The sequence below is a fragment of the Apostichopus japonicus genome, chromosome 8 (assembly GCF_037975245.1).
Source record: "Apostichopus japonicus isolate 1M-3 chromosome 8, ASM3797524v1, whole genome shotgun sequence".
NCBI classification, from domain to species: Eukaryota; Metazoa; Echinodermata; class Holothuroidea; order Aspidochirotida; family Stichopodidae; genus Apostichopus; species Apostichopus japonicus.
The window spans coordinates 6,038,758-6,055,922 of NC_092568.1; the positions used below are offsets into that span (position 1 = coordinate 6,038,758).

Below are 17,165 nucleotides of genomic sequence, written 5' to 3' on the forward strand. Positions count from 1 at the left end.
CCTCAGGTGGGAAGATGGTATTTTTTCAGTAATTTACACTATTTGTTCATTCACCCTCCCCTTTTTTGGAAATAGTGTAACCAATTTCCCTTTGAGGGGGGAGGGGAGGATTGAGGGAAGAAAGATAATGAGGCAGGGGCTATGTTTTGTTCACCGACATCTGATTAAACTTACACAGATGTTTCCTTCGTTTAGACCTCATATCACATTCCCTCTTACCCCTCCCCAATTGAATTTCCCCTCCACCCCTCTCCACCATCCCCTCCATTTCCCTTACTCTCTACCCGGTTGATTACCTTACATTCAGTCCTTTTAGTGTCACTCTTTTCAGATCATTCAAAGTCTAAGTTATTTGAAATATGACGAAATATTGCACGTCAAAGTTGATTTAGTTTCATATGATTTGGTCACATGGAACTTCATACGAACCTTCTATATTCTGACAACAATGAAAAGTAACTCGCTGGTCAACTGTAACGGGCTGAATTTATTTCATTAATTAAAATGGATCCACATAGAATAATATACAAACATTACAATAACTGCACAATATGATAAGAAAGTTATAAAATCGAGATTTTGCCATAAAACGCTGATATATCAACAAATCAAATTAAAATAAATAAATAACGATTGTATGGATAAATTGATCAATATTAATCGCAGCCATGATAGTATACCATACATGTATGAATATATTGTAATATCATGATTATAATTGCTTTCTGTGACTGGTATGATGATATATTATTGTATATGACAGAATAATAACCTGTTGTGGTATTACATAACAATAGTCTTATGTGGTTACATTGTTTAGTATTCATGATTCTTCCCTGGTAAGTTATAAAGGTCTATGCTGAAGTGATTTAAAGTATAATAGTACTGACGACCCACGTAGCTTACCTACCAATGGGTGACCATACGTCTCGGACAATACTCAGTTGCCTTAGGGTTGGGGGGGGGGGGTAATTTATCGCAATTACACAATATTGGTTAGACATGGACATGGATCATACAACTTGAGGCACATATCAGAAGTTTAGGTGCAAACGTTGTTAGTTTTGTCCCCTAGCATCTCGATGATCCGAAATAAGGCTCTCTGATTGGACAGACTGTCACACGGTATAGTAAGATCACCCTTTGAATTTTGCATCGCCAAGAGCGTCGGTGCTTCGTGCATGCCCTTAGGTTTAACTAATACAATACTAAATCCCTCTGAGTAACCACTTCTGCGAACCATGCGGACAGTATCCCATGCGAGGGTTTGTACTATTAACATAGCAACTTGTGCAGCGGAGGGACTGTTTTGAACTATTGGAACCATTAATTGTTGAATGTTAAGAGCATGCCCGCTTTCTTCTTCTTTGTCTTTTGTTGCTAAATTAGGGAGTTTATTTCCATGATTGTTTGAGCTTGCTTGGCCTTCGTTTAGCAGAGATACTGGTGGTTTATTATCAGTCTGCGCGCCTGGTCGTAGGTTCTTCATATCTTCATTGTTCTGTAGCTGTTTGTTTTTCTGCTTATTTCTGTTGATCTGCGAGTCTGACAGCCTTCCATGAGTTGACGTACTAACTTTCGGAAATTCAACCTCACAAGCCTCCAAAACATTAGTGTTTTTTGTTTTACGTTTTCTTGGATTCTTGGATTTCCTAACCATTCGCTTAATCATCTTCGATTCCTTGTTTTTACTTTTCCTTCTTCTTGGGGTCGCTGATGTTACTCTGGGTGGTGAAATATCCAGATTTGTGCTGACTTGGACGTCCGTAAACAAGTCATTGTTATCGTGTCTGCTAGGCACTCGATATTGCTGTGAATAAACAACAAACACGGCCCTTAAACATCTACAGATGCCGGCCCGTATTTCATTTTTGTTTCAGTGTGTCCTGAAAATATTCAAGCCGATCTTGGGCCCTGGCGAAGTGTGAGCTTTCTTCAGATTTGGACGATTTTGCTAATTGTTTGTAAACTTGTCCTTTTTTAGTTTGTCCATTCTCGGTGTTTCTCGACAAGAGACAATTATGATCATTCGTGGTAATCAGATGACCATTCGTCCTCTTTCTAGCACCTAAAAGCTTAAAAGTTTTCTTATAATCGTGCCATGTGCGATAATAGCAGTTAAAACCGTGTGCAGTATAAGTGTAGTTACGAATCCGAGAGAAATCCGAATAAAAACTCAAACAATTGGAAACATCAAACAGCTTTTGTCTACAACCCGATATTTAGGAGTATATCTATACATGCCTAACTCATATATAGTAAAACTCGCCGTATGGAAAGTAGCAGGGCGCTACGCACGAAAGTGCACGTAAAGGTGGTTCACTTTAGAAAACATAGTCCACGTAAATATACCTACCGCCCAGCTTGCTATTTCGCTCTCAAATTGTTCAAGGAGTTCGGCTCTGACTTGATGGTCCCATTCTTCGTGAAGTCTTTGGATCTCGGTAAAACTACAGCTGTATTCATCAGCCATACGGAAAATGATTTTAAATCCGATGAAATGTTATCTTGCCGGCCTCATTCACAAGAGGCAGAAAAGTATTTTTTTTATATAATGCAAATACATAACAAAAAAAGCCTTGTGTGTGTGCGCATGCGCTCCTACGATGTGCACGCGCGTGCTTGTCTTATTTCTTCAAGAAATACGGTAACAACCCGTTCATTTTACACTTATTTTACACACAAACAGTCGAAGCCAATACTTGCGCGCACTCCCGGCACGTGCATTGACTTCTTACAGCGTGTTCTTATACACTTGAATGATGAAGCAAACTAACGCGTGTACGCGCGCGTATTTGTTTGGCTTGGGCTAGAGATATGTTATAGCGCGACGGTACAAAATCATCTGTAAGATAGTAGTAAGTTGAGTCTCGTCTATCTGACATGCTCAGTGATTAACCTCCGCCACATATCACGATCTTGCGTAAGGTTTATTGCTTCCTCGAAATTGTTAATATTAACGTCCTTAAATTGCGACTTTATTTTTTCAAGTAAGGTAGTCACGGGCCTTCCTACTGGTTTAGCAGTATGTCTCAATGATTCTCTTAAAGCAACCTTTGCTGGAGCTTCCTCCTGGAGTCTTGCTGCATGACCGAAAAATCTCAATCATCTATGTGCGACTATCGATGACCAAGGTGTTTGGCTAGTTTCATTGTAGAGCTCATCGTTTGATAACCAACTGTTATTGGTCCATCTAATGTTGAGAATATTGCGAAGTAGTCTGTAAGATAGGAGACATGAATATAGCTCCATCGGTGCTATACAAACTCTTTGGACTTGGCTGATCGGTTCGTGCAATTACTTTGCCTTACTTAACAGACCAAAACTAATCTCTACGTAGTACAGATAAGGAACCGTGACAGACTGGATACAGAAATACATTAGGAACGATTAAGTTGTTAATTTGGATTTATTGCCAGTAGGTTTCTTTTCTTTAGTGGGAGGGGGGGGGGGGGGGCTAAGCTGCCTTCGCCAGAATTATCCACTGTTATGGCGATGACATTTTTTATTTTGTCATTATTAATGACCTTTTGAATCCACCAAGATGTGAAACAGGGCAAAACAATCAAGTTAATCAACTCTGCCCGGCCCTCACCGGCGGGCAATTTGTAAATTTTGACATGTGAGTGGTGCATGAGCCAAATACAACTGTCATTGCAAAGCTGTTACTTTTATTGTCATGGAACAATTTACTACAAGACTAGGCAAATTTGATTGCATTTCACATAAAGCAAAAATCCACGTACTCGGACAAGATACGGTTTGCGTCCGTGCATTGGGTAAAAAATTAGTCTAATTCGCTGTACCCGTTACTAACTTCTATTAGATCAACATGATTGTATTAAATATCTTCCATCGTACACGAGAGGAACAGTATCGCGCCCCAGATGACTGCTTCCGTTGTTCATGGCAGACCATAAAACGGCATAGCGTCACCTATTATTTCAAGTTTCCCTGCATCACTACTGAGCGCTTGTATTTTTGTATTATATGTCTCTTCATTATCATTAGGTGTATTTGAATATGTAGTTTACGTAAATTACGCCGTTAAAATTCAGTCATCTTTAGTTAACAATGGAAGATATCTTCGGGTGGAGGGAGGGGGGGGGGGGGTTGTTATGCTTTGGACATATTGTACTTTTTGTATCTATCTGTGCAAATTGGAATCCCACGTGAATGATGATCACCACGTTATATCCATTATCTATTCACACTTTCTCTGATCTATGGGCTGGTAATACACATTTCAGACCAACCTGGGAGGCAGGGAGGGGGGGGGGTGCTTGGATGGGTCGTTGTGTATATCAGGAAGAATGTGGGGTCGAAAGTGGTGATATTTGTCTATTTATGCACAATTTGTTTACCCCAGAAACTCTTCGTACTTCAATAGGTCAAATGCTTGTGTTTCCCCACTCACATCACTTGTAACCCACCTCTCCCCTCTCCCTCTATCGTCTACCCTCTCCCGTCTCAAAACTATGCAATTATACGGAACCGATAAAAGGATTCAACAATTAAAATGATTGTTTCTTCGCAAAAACGTGAAATTGTCGACGTGTATGGTCACAAATTCAGAAAATTGTCGAAGAAATTATTTGCTGGATGCTACTTGACAATTTAGTACAGCGTTTTTTATATTAATAAGTAGTTCGTTGTTCGAGTGTGCTAAAATCCCATATTAATGTGGATTCACTAATCAAGGTTACAAAGAAGAAACCGAGCCGAGCTTGCCGGCCACGATTTTCCATTTATTTACTCTTTTGTGTGAACTTGTAATCATCCGACAAGAAAATTGTGGGTAGGCAACGGCATTTGTTCAAATTCAACGAAATCACCGGTTAGTCTTAAATCACTTTATCTTGTTGACAAAGCCCACAAGCTAGATTGTCTTAAATAATCTCCATTAAAAAACGCCCTCTAAAAGGAAGGCCTATACTAACAACTATACTAAAGTTAAATTGGTAACGCAACGTACAACGGCTGTATAAGTTATTCTTTTTATATGAACTTTGGGAGTAAATGTCTAAACATAAATTCAATTAGCGTTCACACTTTCAAAAGATCGAAGAATATGTATACATATATATACGCACACACACGCATATATATATATATATTTATATATATATTTATTTATTTATTTATTTACAACGGTTACATTATGAGTCAAAATAGTTTAATTCATTGCTGATTTCCTCAGCTATTTCCCAGTAGAATTTCGTCATTACGTAATCAATGTATGGCAAACTTCTATATTAGGAACCAGTCTGAGATTGTGATTTGTAATTTTATATTTCAAGCTAAACTTTCAAAACTTCAAAATAGTATCGCAGCCTGGTAGCCCCTATGCAAACAATTTAAAACTGCGACAGGACGACAAAGAAAGGTCATGGGACAAATTGGTATTGAGACAAGAAACGGAAGGTGAAGTGGTCAATTGACCCAAGGGCGTAGGAACCGGGGGGGCTGGGGGCCCCGGCCCCCAGTGAAAAATATGGGGGGCGGAAGTATCATTCCGCCCCCCCGCTCCGCAAGTCAGAAAACTCCTTTTTCATTTCCAAATGAGAAAAAAATCTCATTTGGACCACCAAATTGCATTTAAGGCCAGGTGAAAATGCAAAATTCTTTACAAAATGGAGTGGGAGTTGAAGTGTGCTATATTGCACCAAATTGCATCTGAGGCCACCTGGAAATGCAAAAAAATCCAAAGGGGAGGGGGACACTTCCTCCCCTTAGACCCCTCCCCCAGGCCGGCCATCAGTATTCAGCCCCCCCCACTCAAAAGCACCTTCCTACGCCACTGAATTGACCAGCCCCATCGTCGTAACATTATTGAAATAATATTACTTTTATCATACAGGGAGCTTTCCCCTGGGCCATAGCATTCTTCCTCCTAAACCTCAACCACGCACATCCGAAGCATTTTACTTTGGGTGTCGTTGCAATCCTACTAAATTATTCGTCTCTATATATCAGATACACGTGTATATTGATACACCCCATCTTCTCTTCAGTGCAGAGGTCTTAGTCAGATACAGAAAAGGCTCTCACACCAACTTGAACAAATATAAACAGTCTTAAGTTAAACAAACACTAAGTCTTCCTCCCAGAAAGCACACATTTCAAGGATGAAGTCTTTGAATTGAATTTGTTTGTATATTCAGGCCTACGGTTAGTAGATGAAGAACTGTATGTGTACGTCACGTACAGATATACGCCAAAGCTCGTTTGCAAACGAGATGAGCAAGAGCGTTTGAAATGCTTCCGCGGCACGGTCGTAGCTATAGGTTGTGTGAAGGCATTTAGAAGCAACTTCATCTTACAGTAGGCTACGTTGAGATCAATGTCATCAAATTCAGGCTGAAATTTCTTCCATATATTCTCGATAGGATTTTAAGAAAATCACTATGATAATTTCTCGGAAGTATTTGAAATGGAAAGTCCTTCTTTCAGTGGTGTTCTTATTTGTATTCGGAATATTATTTGTAGGCAATTTCGATACTACCAACGTTTTATCCAAACAGCGAAATAAAAAGAGAATTGGCAGTAGTAACAGGTTAGGAAATGTGGATAATATAGTTCCAGTAATTGGGTTACAACTTCCATTGAGCCATTTTATATCACAAAATACATCATCGGATTACCTAAATAATATCGAACATAATAACAGTTCTAAGGTGAAGCAAGCAAATTTGGATAATCCCGCTCCAGTGGAACAATCACCAGTAGCTATCGAAGGAGCTGTACCGATTTTAAACAGGCCTGTGTTAAATATTACGCATAAAAATGGTGAAAAGTTACTTTTCTCAGTTGAAAATAAAGTAAAACCTACCCATGTTCTGCCAATTTTGAGGCCACCGGGAAATCTTAGCAAAGGTAACTCTTTGATTACTTCAGATATTAAAGGGTATTATAAAGTATGTCCAACAGTGTGGGCGTAATTAGTTCGTGTTGTCATATAGTTAAGTTAACAGTCTAACAAAACTTATACTGAAGGCCTAGGCCATGAGCCTACCTACCGTAAGCGGTGATAGGGGAAAACAGGGCCACTATTTTAACAACGCATTGGAGGACTATTGACGACTTCGAAGGAGAAATTTTAATCGAATCAATAAGAACGACGAACATAGGCCTACGTTTGAAACTTAATTGGCTAGTCGCTACAGTTCTACCTTTTTTACAACACCCTTCCCCCTCCCCGAAGGCATATATAAATGTATGTATACAAATTACAAGGCTAGCTGCTTCACAGAGCCTTTAGATCTATAAATGTATAGACTGCACTACTTGTGTGCTATACATCACGTAAGGGCCAAGACTATATCTAGCCTGGCTTTGGGCCTAGGCATATACTTAGCTGACAAATGCTCAGATTAATTGAGCTGCAGTTATACATGGACGGGGCTAGCAACATTGCATTGATTGATTCATCAGTGAATTATAATATAGCCTGGCTAATATGATCAAGATTTATGAGGGTTGGGATCAGTGGCGGAGCGTCTATACAGTCAGGGGGGGAGGGGCGAATGCCCCCCCTGACGGACTCAAATGGACAGCTGGTGCCCTTTTCAGCTCTTTACCACTTTTTACTTATTCAAAATTATTGACTTTTTTATTGCGCTCTCATCAACATATTGACATTTGTCACATTTTGTTGGTGTAATTTGGCGATGACACCTATTCTTCGTTTATCTGCAAATTAGCCAGGCCCTGAAAAGGTCATTTCTGGCGATCTACTGACATAGGGAGTATATTTACTCAAAAGAATTGGTGTCCGCTACGCGCCAACCTGTGGTGGCGCTCCGCAAGCTTAGATAGTGTTGAAAGCGCCCCTACAGACCATTTTCGCTCCTCCTGACCAATACACATAATGTAGTAAAGTTCTACTTCTAACAAAACCTTCTATCTGGTGGTTACCACCATTTTCTTGCTTCTACATTAGGTATGTGGTCTTGTAACATTATATAAAGTACAGTGCTCTATAAATAGATGGATTCTAAAATTGCAGGGGAGGTTGCTTCAGGGAGAGGTAGGGGGAGGGGTGGGCGAGGGGGAGGGGAGTGGCTTGGGGAGGGAGATTATCAGAAACGGTTTTAATAATCAGTCCCATGTATATTATTTGTACCATCAGAAATTACTCTTGGTGTTATAGTTAATACATGGCTGTACAAACGATCATTTTACTGTACAACATACTGTACAATACATAAACTTACTGTGTCTTCCACAGAACTAAGCAGAATATTTCATTTCATTTCATTTATTTATTTTTGTTCTATCACAATATAAGTATGACATATAACATAGAAGGAGATAAGAAACAAAACTTGTGAAAGGAAGTGTACTAAAAAACCCTATAGGGCTTGTCGGGTAGTGACACTTCCTGAAAAAAATACAGAACTTTGAAATTAGAAAAGAGAAAAAAAATATATATCATTAGTTTGTTTCAGCTGTTATAAGTTAAGTCATTAATATATGATTATCACATTACTATAGCAGTAATGTATCCAGATAGCCCAATTACATTGAGCCAACATTGGCAAACTGTTGTCATTTACATTGGACTGATATTGGTTTAATGTCTAATTTTGACGATTGGGTGCTCATGGGTAACAGGTGGGACAGCTTATTATATTAAGTTTGTCCATTGTTGGGCCAACGTAGGAAAAGTAACATTGGCCCAATTATTGGTTGAACGTTAGCCAATAATTTCATCATTGTTGGCCCATCGCAGAAATAGTGATGTTGTCTCAACATATGCCCAGAACTGTGAGCTGTGTGCTGATGACAATGTGTAGCCAACATTGAATCGAGGTTGCAAGGGCCAACATCTGCACCATTTTAGTGGACCTACATTAGAACACTTCCGTTGGCCCAACCCAGAGCCGATCTTTGTATGCCAGGTTGGGCCAGCATTAGGATGATACATGGGTCCAACATCTGTCCCACCCATGAAAAGTTGGTTGAACGTCAATCTGATACTGGAACAATGCTGACACCCAAATCTTTCTAACCATAATTCATCATTTCGGGAGTAATATTTGGCATTTGCTGAACTGAATGTAATGGAAAGCATTCTTATAAAATTGTCTATGAAAATAATATATCGGTATAACAACCTAAATTAATAGGACGCCTTCAATGGAAATATGTTCATGTAGCTTTTGTAGCAAACAATGAAACAAATTAAGAGACATCTTAACTTAAAATAAGGTGAATGAGATGATTTAAAGGCATAAGCCCATCCACAAATCAGTCTCAATCAGGCAAAAATAAAGAAAACCAGACAAATAGTTTCAAGTAATTGACAGAATCTTCGGCAAAGAAGCTCACAGTAATTACTCAACCGCAGCTAACAGTACAGAGTATATTGAGGTTTAATTGGTATGTGGTATCATCTGGATGTACTCGTGGTAGTTGAGGATTTGGAAAGTCTGTATTTTTCTGTGATTCTTTCAACACTGTATAGACACAGAATCTGTATTTTCAGTGCTTTTTTGGTTAATTAGATGTTCTGAAAACTTAGGAAAAGAGCTGTTTATTGTTCTTTGCCAGTGGTTGCTTTGCATGGTCTTTCAAAGTGTGATAGAAGTTATAGTATCGTTTCCATCAAAATCTCACTCAAACTATGAAAGGAAGTAAAAACTGTTAGGGTCTGCAAATGAAAATATAAAGCATTAAATTTGACTGTGACATGAAATTTTCTGTACTTAGGTACCACATTATGCAGCAGTTAACACTGTAACTACTTGATTGAAATTGTTTGATTAAAACTGTACTCGTTGCATGTTAATTATATTCTGTATTACTATATTCTCAAAGCATACCAGCATTTGTTGTACATACTATATTTACGGTTGTAAACAGTAGGCTCAGGGGCGTACACGTATGCCTGGGTAAACGGTACTTCATGTAGATGTGTGGGTTGGTATTTTACTGTAGTTTAAGCCAGTGGTCTGGCCATCTGCTGGAACTACTGGATGCATGAGGCCCTGGCTATTAAAGCCTTGTTTGTACCTTAATTTATTGGATGATCACAACCCATCTTAAGAGATAGCTGTGAATACAATTTCTCTAGAAATTTTGCTAGATGGAGGACGTTTTTCCATTGTGGGGTCACTTTGAATGGCATTGCAAGTACAAGCTTGTGTAAGTTTGAATTATGGAGTTGAGATCCAAATACACATGTAGCCGGTAAGACTGAAAAACAGTGTAAGCAATTAACGATTGAACTCCATTAGACCGGTGAAATATAAAGAAAGTGCAGGTGACTTTGAACCGTATCAGTTACATGTGGAAGTATGAACTTATCACTGTACGAGGATCACGGATAATATGTTAGGAAAGTGACACAAGAAGACTAAAACAAACACTAACACCGTTCTCTAGTTTATACATATATGGCAATGATGTAAGTTGATCATCTCTAGAAGAAACTGATTAAATTAACATAAAGTTAAATCAAACTCATACAGTATTGCTTGCTCCTGGGAGACTCCATAATTAATTTCAAGTTTCCCAAAAGACAATAGATGAACTGGTTGATTCGCTTAATTAAGTAAAGTATGTGTTAAATGGATTCCTCTCTGCTTCCAGAAAGTCAGCTTGGATGATCTCTCAGTCTCACTCAATTGTTGTACGGTACTTGTGCAGATTTACGAATATGTTTTAATGAAAATGATATTGTTAAGATGTTGCTCTCTCTTTAAATGGTTTGAGCAAATATTTGAGCTGTAAAAGGATAAAGGTGTCGGTTTCCCTGTAAAAGAATGCCTAGAGTAGTGGTAGTAGTAAGATAAAATATGAATATGGCATCTATAAATAGCATTTCCTTTGTTGATGGATTAACATAAAGTTTGTGATATTAAAAAATATTATGGAACTTCCTGTCCAACAGTGGTTCGATCCTTCAGTGTACAAATTTTGAAACTAGACAAACGTGATGGAATTTAAAGATCCTTTTATAAAAGAATTTAGCTGATGTAACTCTGCTTCTTTCTGGACCCTCCCATGTCTCTCTCAATAAATTTTCCCTCCTATCTCCACAGCTCCCTCCTCCTCTATCAACTCTCTCTATACCCTTCTACCTCGCCTTCCTTTTATCTCTCCGACAATCTCTCAACTCTCTCTGCTGTATAGTCAATACACAACAGATGACTACTCAGCTGTGAAGAGGGTGGCGGCAGGGGGTGGGGGCAGGGTGGGGATGGGGAAAGGGGTATGTGGTGGGGGTGGGGGAAGGGGGTGGGGTCAGGGTAGGGAAGGAGCTTTAGATGGATGTACATAGGATTTGAGTTATCTTTGTAGCCATGGATCAAGCAATTCCTGACCAGATTTTAATGATCATAAATTTCGAAAATTGTTCACAAATATCATAAACTGGACTCTGTTAACAGAGCTTACTATTTATATTTTAATCTCAGTACATGGTTTGCTCATCATGTACCAAAACATATGTGCTAACTTTTAATGTTAAACCAAAGACCAGCAGAAGTCAATCTGTGGAGGGTACTCATCATATGTAAATCGAACAAACTGTCAATTGTCCAAACTGCTCAAAATTTTCAAAAATCCCTTTGCAAATCTCAAGATTTAATATTTCCAAGGTGAAGAGTGTTTCGATAGTTAATGAGTGATTGGGTGACCTGATCTGGTGTAAACATGTTTTTCCATAACATCAGAACAGTAATATCTGGTTAATGATCATATAATCTGATGTTATCATCTTAAGAATGATATATAGTATCATGTACAGTAATAATCATCACTGATATATATTAGATGCGATGGCTAAGAATTTAACAAATCGGTCCTTAATCACTAATCACTATTAATCACTATTGCTTGACAGAAGACAGATTAATGCAAATCATTCGCTTTGGTTTCTGCATTTTATATCTAAACCAAAACACATCATACACTGTACCATGCACCATACACTGTACGCCATTCACTATGCGTCAGACACTGTGCACCATACATTATGCTCAAGCACTACTGCAAACCAAGTCAATATTAGGCATGGACCCAGGGGCAAGGGTGGGGATGGGATGGGTATAAGGCACTTTTCAATTAATTATGTTTATTAGCACAACCTTGTGTGTAATTAAACCTAATTACAGACCTAATGAATAGCCTACATGTGTCTTGGAATGCACCATTTCACATGATTTTAATCTTTTCTTTGGGAGGACCATCCCCCATCCCTCTCCCCATGCAGTCTTCCTTTGATGGAAGTCGGCTTCAATGACCTGAGGGCCATACCACCTCCATCCTCCATCAAATCCTACAACTACCCCCTGCATATACAGTATATCCACTTCCACTCGTTTGCCTAGTTTCTCTCCCAGCTAGTTCTATTACCATGTCAAAACGTTTGTTTGCATGTCTGCCATTTTCTAATTGACCATTAAACCTTTAGATGTTATTATAAGTCTATAATATAGCAGAACTTTAAAGTCTTTTCCCACTACAAGTCTTCGTCTCCCGGTCTTTGATGTTCCCTATCTATTGTAGTGCTGTGAAGTCTGAAATGTTACGTGTAAAATTGATACATACTGTACTTTTGTTATATACCAGTGGGATTTTTACACATTACGATACTGTATAGTTTATCTCTGGGAGGGACTTTGATCAATATTTTTTGGCTCTGCTCCTTGTTCATGGACTGATCAGGTTTTGATATACAGCATAAGGCACCATCAATCTGTTTGATTAGTTGCTTGTGGCATTCTGATAAAGACTTGTTTACACATTTCTTATCCTCAAAGCCAATCCATGGTATGCTTAGTGTTAGGTTTTTGTGTGCTAGTTATTTACTATGACAGACTAGTTTAAATAAGATGGAGGTGTGTTTCAATAACCATTCCGCTGTAGTAAAACCCTCCATATATCCTAATTGTACAGTAATTCTTCAGCATCAAAGTGTCCTCTAGAGACAAAACGAGAGACATATATAACCAACAGTGGCGGCGGAACCGGGGGGGGGGGGCTCGGGGGGCTAAGCCCCCAATGAAAAGTTGAGGGGGCAAATGCATGATAAGCCCCCCCAATATTTACCAAGGCTCCGAAACGTGCATCTGCCCATTTTTCAATGCATACTTGTCGATTTGTCCGATGCACACGTATACTATATAGGTGTAATAATTCGATATGATAATTGATTGTCTGTATCATGCCTCATCGAGGCATGATAAATAAAATGAATAAATTTCAAATTTTTACAACTCAGCTACAGAGATATTAGTTGAACCAATGTTTCTCTTTTTACTTCCTTGTGATACATATGTTTGAATTTTCCCCTTTTCTAATCCCTTAGGTTTCCTGGATAACTTCCCATTGGTTGGCTTTTCATTATCAGCTGATTTTGTGTTCCTTTTCGCAGAAATCTCTGTCCAGTGAAGGCATTTGAATCATAAGGGCTTTTTTCTGCTTAAGTATCTTGTTTACTCTGTATGATTAAGATGTTTGAAAAATAACCAAGGAAAAGATGAAGTAGTACTCTATCAATACTGTTTTCCTGACACATCATATTTTTCAGAGAATCCACCAAAGATTTCTGTGGACTATGCCGATTGTGCCAGCGCGAAGGTTAAACCCATTCATTATTACCCAGAATTCACAGCAGTAGTCAGTGCACACGGCTCAGGAAACACGTGGGTTCGCTACTTGATTGAGAGAGCCACAGGGGTGTCCACTGGGAGCTACTACCATGATCCAAAGCTTTACAGAGGTGGTAAGTTTACACAATGATATGCACAGACGGTTATATACAGAGATGAACAACTCCAAAATCCAAAGAGCTCAGAAAAGTCTCTCTCCATTTTTGGAGATATCATCATAGTGTCCAATGTTTTGTCAAGAGGCAGCCATTTTGTAAATTATGGGTAATTATGTCATCATAGTACCACTGGGAGGTGAAACCTATATTGTGAATCTGTCATATTTTCCTGGTGCATGTTTACAGTGCTGATAATGCAAACAATTGTAATAGAAGGACATATATGTTAAACTTAAATATCTTAGAATAAACACTGGTAAAAACCCAGCATTTTTCAAAATACACTAGAGAGCTGAGTGGCAGACCATTTATCCTTGGAAGTACCAAAAGTAGCCAATAAAAGAGAATCGTTATTTAAACTGATTGATTTCTGTTCAAGCAGATATTAACTACTCCTGCAATACCTAAAAGCTACAGAGTAAACATAAACAACACAAGCAAAGCCTTTTACTTGACTTCATAAATGTGCAATGTAATTACAAGTCTTGTCACGATGTGTGCATGCTTCTAATTTGTATCTGAGTATGTATCAGTCAAATCTTCAATTCTTTTGAGTTTAGAAAAGTGCATTGAGATTGCAAGTCTTATTATTGTTTGTGCTTTTAATTTGTAGATGAATATGTATCGCTCGATCCTTCAATTCTTTGGTACTGAGTGGTTTCATTATTAGTTGAGTTGTTTTTCAGGTTTGTTAATTGTCCTGCAGATCTACTGACCGAATATCAATAACAGTCTCTTCACTCTTGTTATTGTAGATATATGTTAATATAAAGTGAATTCTAATTGGTTTGGAGCCTGGGGCTTTACAGAAACAAAAGCTATTGGAAGCAGGGAAACAACTTGTTTACAAGATTTTGTCAAAATGGTCTTATTGACAACCTTTGATAGATTCTCATTTGTCTGCAATAAATTACTTACCTCCTTTACTATGTGACTGCTCAGCAAAGAAACGTTGTAATAAGACGGGGTAATTTTAGTAAATTCAGTACAAAATGCGTTATTGAAAGCCCCCAAATTGCTATGTGAACCACAAAATAGCCCCTGTAAAAAGCACACACTTACTGTCTCTCAAATTTCCAAAAGAGTGCTTGAGTCTGAAAAATTCTGTTAACCCTCTGGCAAAACCCATCACTATCAAGAAAATTAGCAATGCAATAAATATATGAAAACATCATAAACTTTAAGCAGAAGTGGCTCAGTGATGTTATATCTGTGATGTCATTAAAATTGTGAAAATGTGAAACTGTGAAAATAATTACTTTCTAAGTAAGTTGTCTGCCATGTGTCGATCTCTATCATGTACTGTACAGTATGTACAGTAGATAGATAGATAGAAACTTTATTGTCCATTTCAGAAAACAGAAAACGGAAATTATTTCCCGTCGACAGTAAACATAAAACAGTAGTGAATACAAACACAACCATACAATAAACAAACTATTAGTGAACAACTACGAGAATAAAACTAAAGGCAGCTAACAATAATGGTTAGATTAAGTTTGATTCTGTTTGAATAATGTATCCTAAAGTTTCTAACAATTTAAGGATTAGAATGTAAATGTATTAGGCATCTCCACTACTTCTCCAGCCATAGCCTCCCTACCCCTATTCAAAATTCACAATGTGATATCATATAGTGTTAATTAGCAAAGGTAATAATGTACTTATTTGGGAACCTTCCCCTGATACTTTAATCTGTCCAAATTACACCATTTATGAAAGAATGATGACTTTATGTTAGTGTTTAAGGTTTGCCAATGAAAAATAATGTGGACTGAACATAAATTGTAGGGGACAGAGAATTTTGTGATTTTAGATTAAGTGGTAAATTACATGCAACTGTACTGAGAAGTAGTGCAATGGTTTTAGTGGCAGTTTAATACTGTAACTAACATATGGAGTGCTAAACTTGATATATCAGATGGATCGCTATCTGATCAGAGTAAGTAGAGTTTACTATCACAGACTAACTGTATCAGCTCAAAATATGCAGGCCTGTCAAATAAATTTGAGTAGACTGTCTGTCCTCTCAGCACTATGCTATTTATATGATATGCTGTGACTAATACAGAATCAGTGTAGAAAATAACATTCTCATTTCTCATCAGCAGAGAGCAACCATGCTAGTTTATATTATCATGATCTGGACTTATTCCCAAATGGTTTTAGTGTCTGGGTAGCATAGGCCTTGTTCACACTTAAGAAGGCACCCGTACTTCAAGTCCTCAAGGGCGATTAATTCCCTTACAGGTAGTGTGAATGCTTGCGTACTCGTACTTCAAGTCGGCGTGCGTTCTTAAGAATAATCCTCCTTTTGGGGTTTGTTCAATCACTCTTTTGTTCATAATAAATGTAATGTGAATGGTCCCCGACTTATGGTGACCGGTTAAGATTTCCGGTTAAGTGATAATATCTGCTCAATCTAGTTGTAATTTGGCGGTTATTGTTTAATGTACAGTAGGCATATGGCACAGTGTACATAACAGTGAGGCATACCTATGTTGTGTTTGTTCAATATCAGACCGTTGCCTTTCTCTTTTAGATACACTACTGTACCTAATGATGCTATACGTGAACCCATTTCATTTTTCTTTGCACTGATTTGATCAACACTGCAGAAAAGTCACATTTAAGGTTGTGAGACTAAACAAACTGAATGACATTCCACTTAAGTCTAATAATCTATAATTCAATGTTCGCTGGCCAAATTCACAGGTTTTTGAAGCGGTAATTTTATGTTTATTTCGAAACTGATGATTTGGAATTATGTATGGCGTAGCCTATAGTGAAGTTACATTAGCTTACGCATAGACCTTGCTAGGTCTTTAGACCTAACATTAATTGCCATCGATGTTGGATTAGCCTCAAATACGACATCAGCACTAAAACAGTGACTAGCAAGATTGTTCGCCCATCGATTTGAAGGGTTTGTAAGAAATTTGAATCTGGGTTAAGGTGTCATGGTATAAAGTGGTACAGGTTGGTTTGAAATTTGAATACAGTATAATTTTTATGTGCAGTGATTGAATTATGTTCCGGCACAGTGGTTTACAGAGTAGTACAGTACCAAATTAGTACAGCTCATGTGGCAACGGCAAACCACAGGGAAATGAAAACAGCTGATTTGACCTTTTCACGTCTGTGCAGTATATTCATCTCGCAAGCGGACTTGATATGAAACTCACTCGTTCTTAAATGTGAACGTGTAATGTTCTTTATTGCTTATCCTCCTCACAGACTTAACGTCAATAATCGCCCTTGCGTTCTTTAATGTGAACAAGGCCACAGTGGGGGGTCTTTAATGCCCTGTGCAGTTATACAACTTGGCAACGTCAAAAGAGATTGATAAATATAAATCTTGTGTTGTGTCTGTTAATAGCCGAGG

General features: G+C 38.2%; 2 protein-coding genes across 2 annotated transcripts in view; one reads left to right on the plus strand and one right to left on the minus strand.

Annotated features, from left to right (window-relative positions):
• Positions 1-469: 469 nt before the first annotated feature.
• LOC139970520 (uncharacterized) lies at positions 470-2,545 on the minus strand. Its single transcript, XM_071976292.1, has 2 exons — positions 2,357-2,545; positions 470-1,810 (listed from the first exon to the last, which is right to left on the minus strand). The coding sequence occupies exons 1-2, from the start codon at positions 2,471-2,473 to the stop codon at positions 1,043-1,045; spliced, it is 885 nt and encodes a 294-aa protein (XP_071832393.1). The 5' UTR covers positions 2,474-2,545; the 3' UTR covers positions 470-1,042.
• A 3,387-nt stretch (positions 2,546-5,932) lies between these two features.
• LOC139970518 (WSCD family member GA21586-like) overlaps positions 5,933-17,165 on the plus strand; it is a 50,872-nt gene continuing 39,639 nt past the window's right edge. The window contains exons 1-2 of the mRNA XM_071976288.1: positions 5,933-6,876; positions 13,541-13,735. Coding sequence (XP_071832389.1) covers positions 6,408-6,876; positions 13,541-13,735 — 664 coding nt within the window. The 5' untranslated portion in view covers positions 5,933-6,407. The remainder of the gene's footprint in view (positions 6,877-13,540; positions 13,736-17,165) is intronic.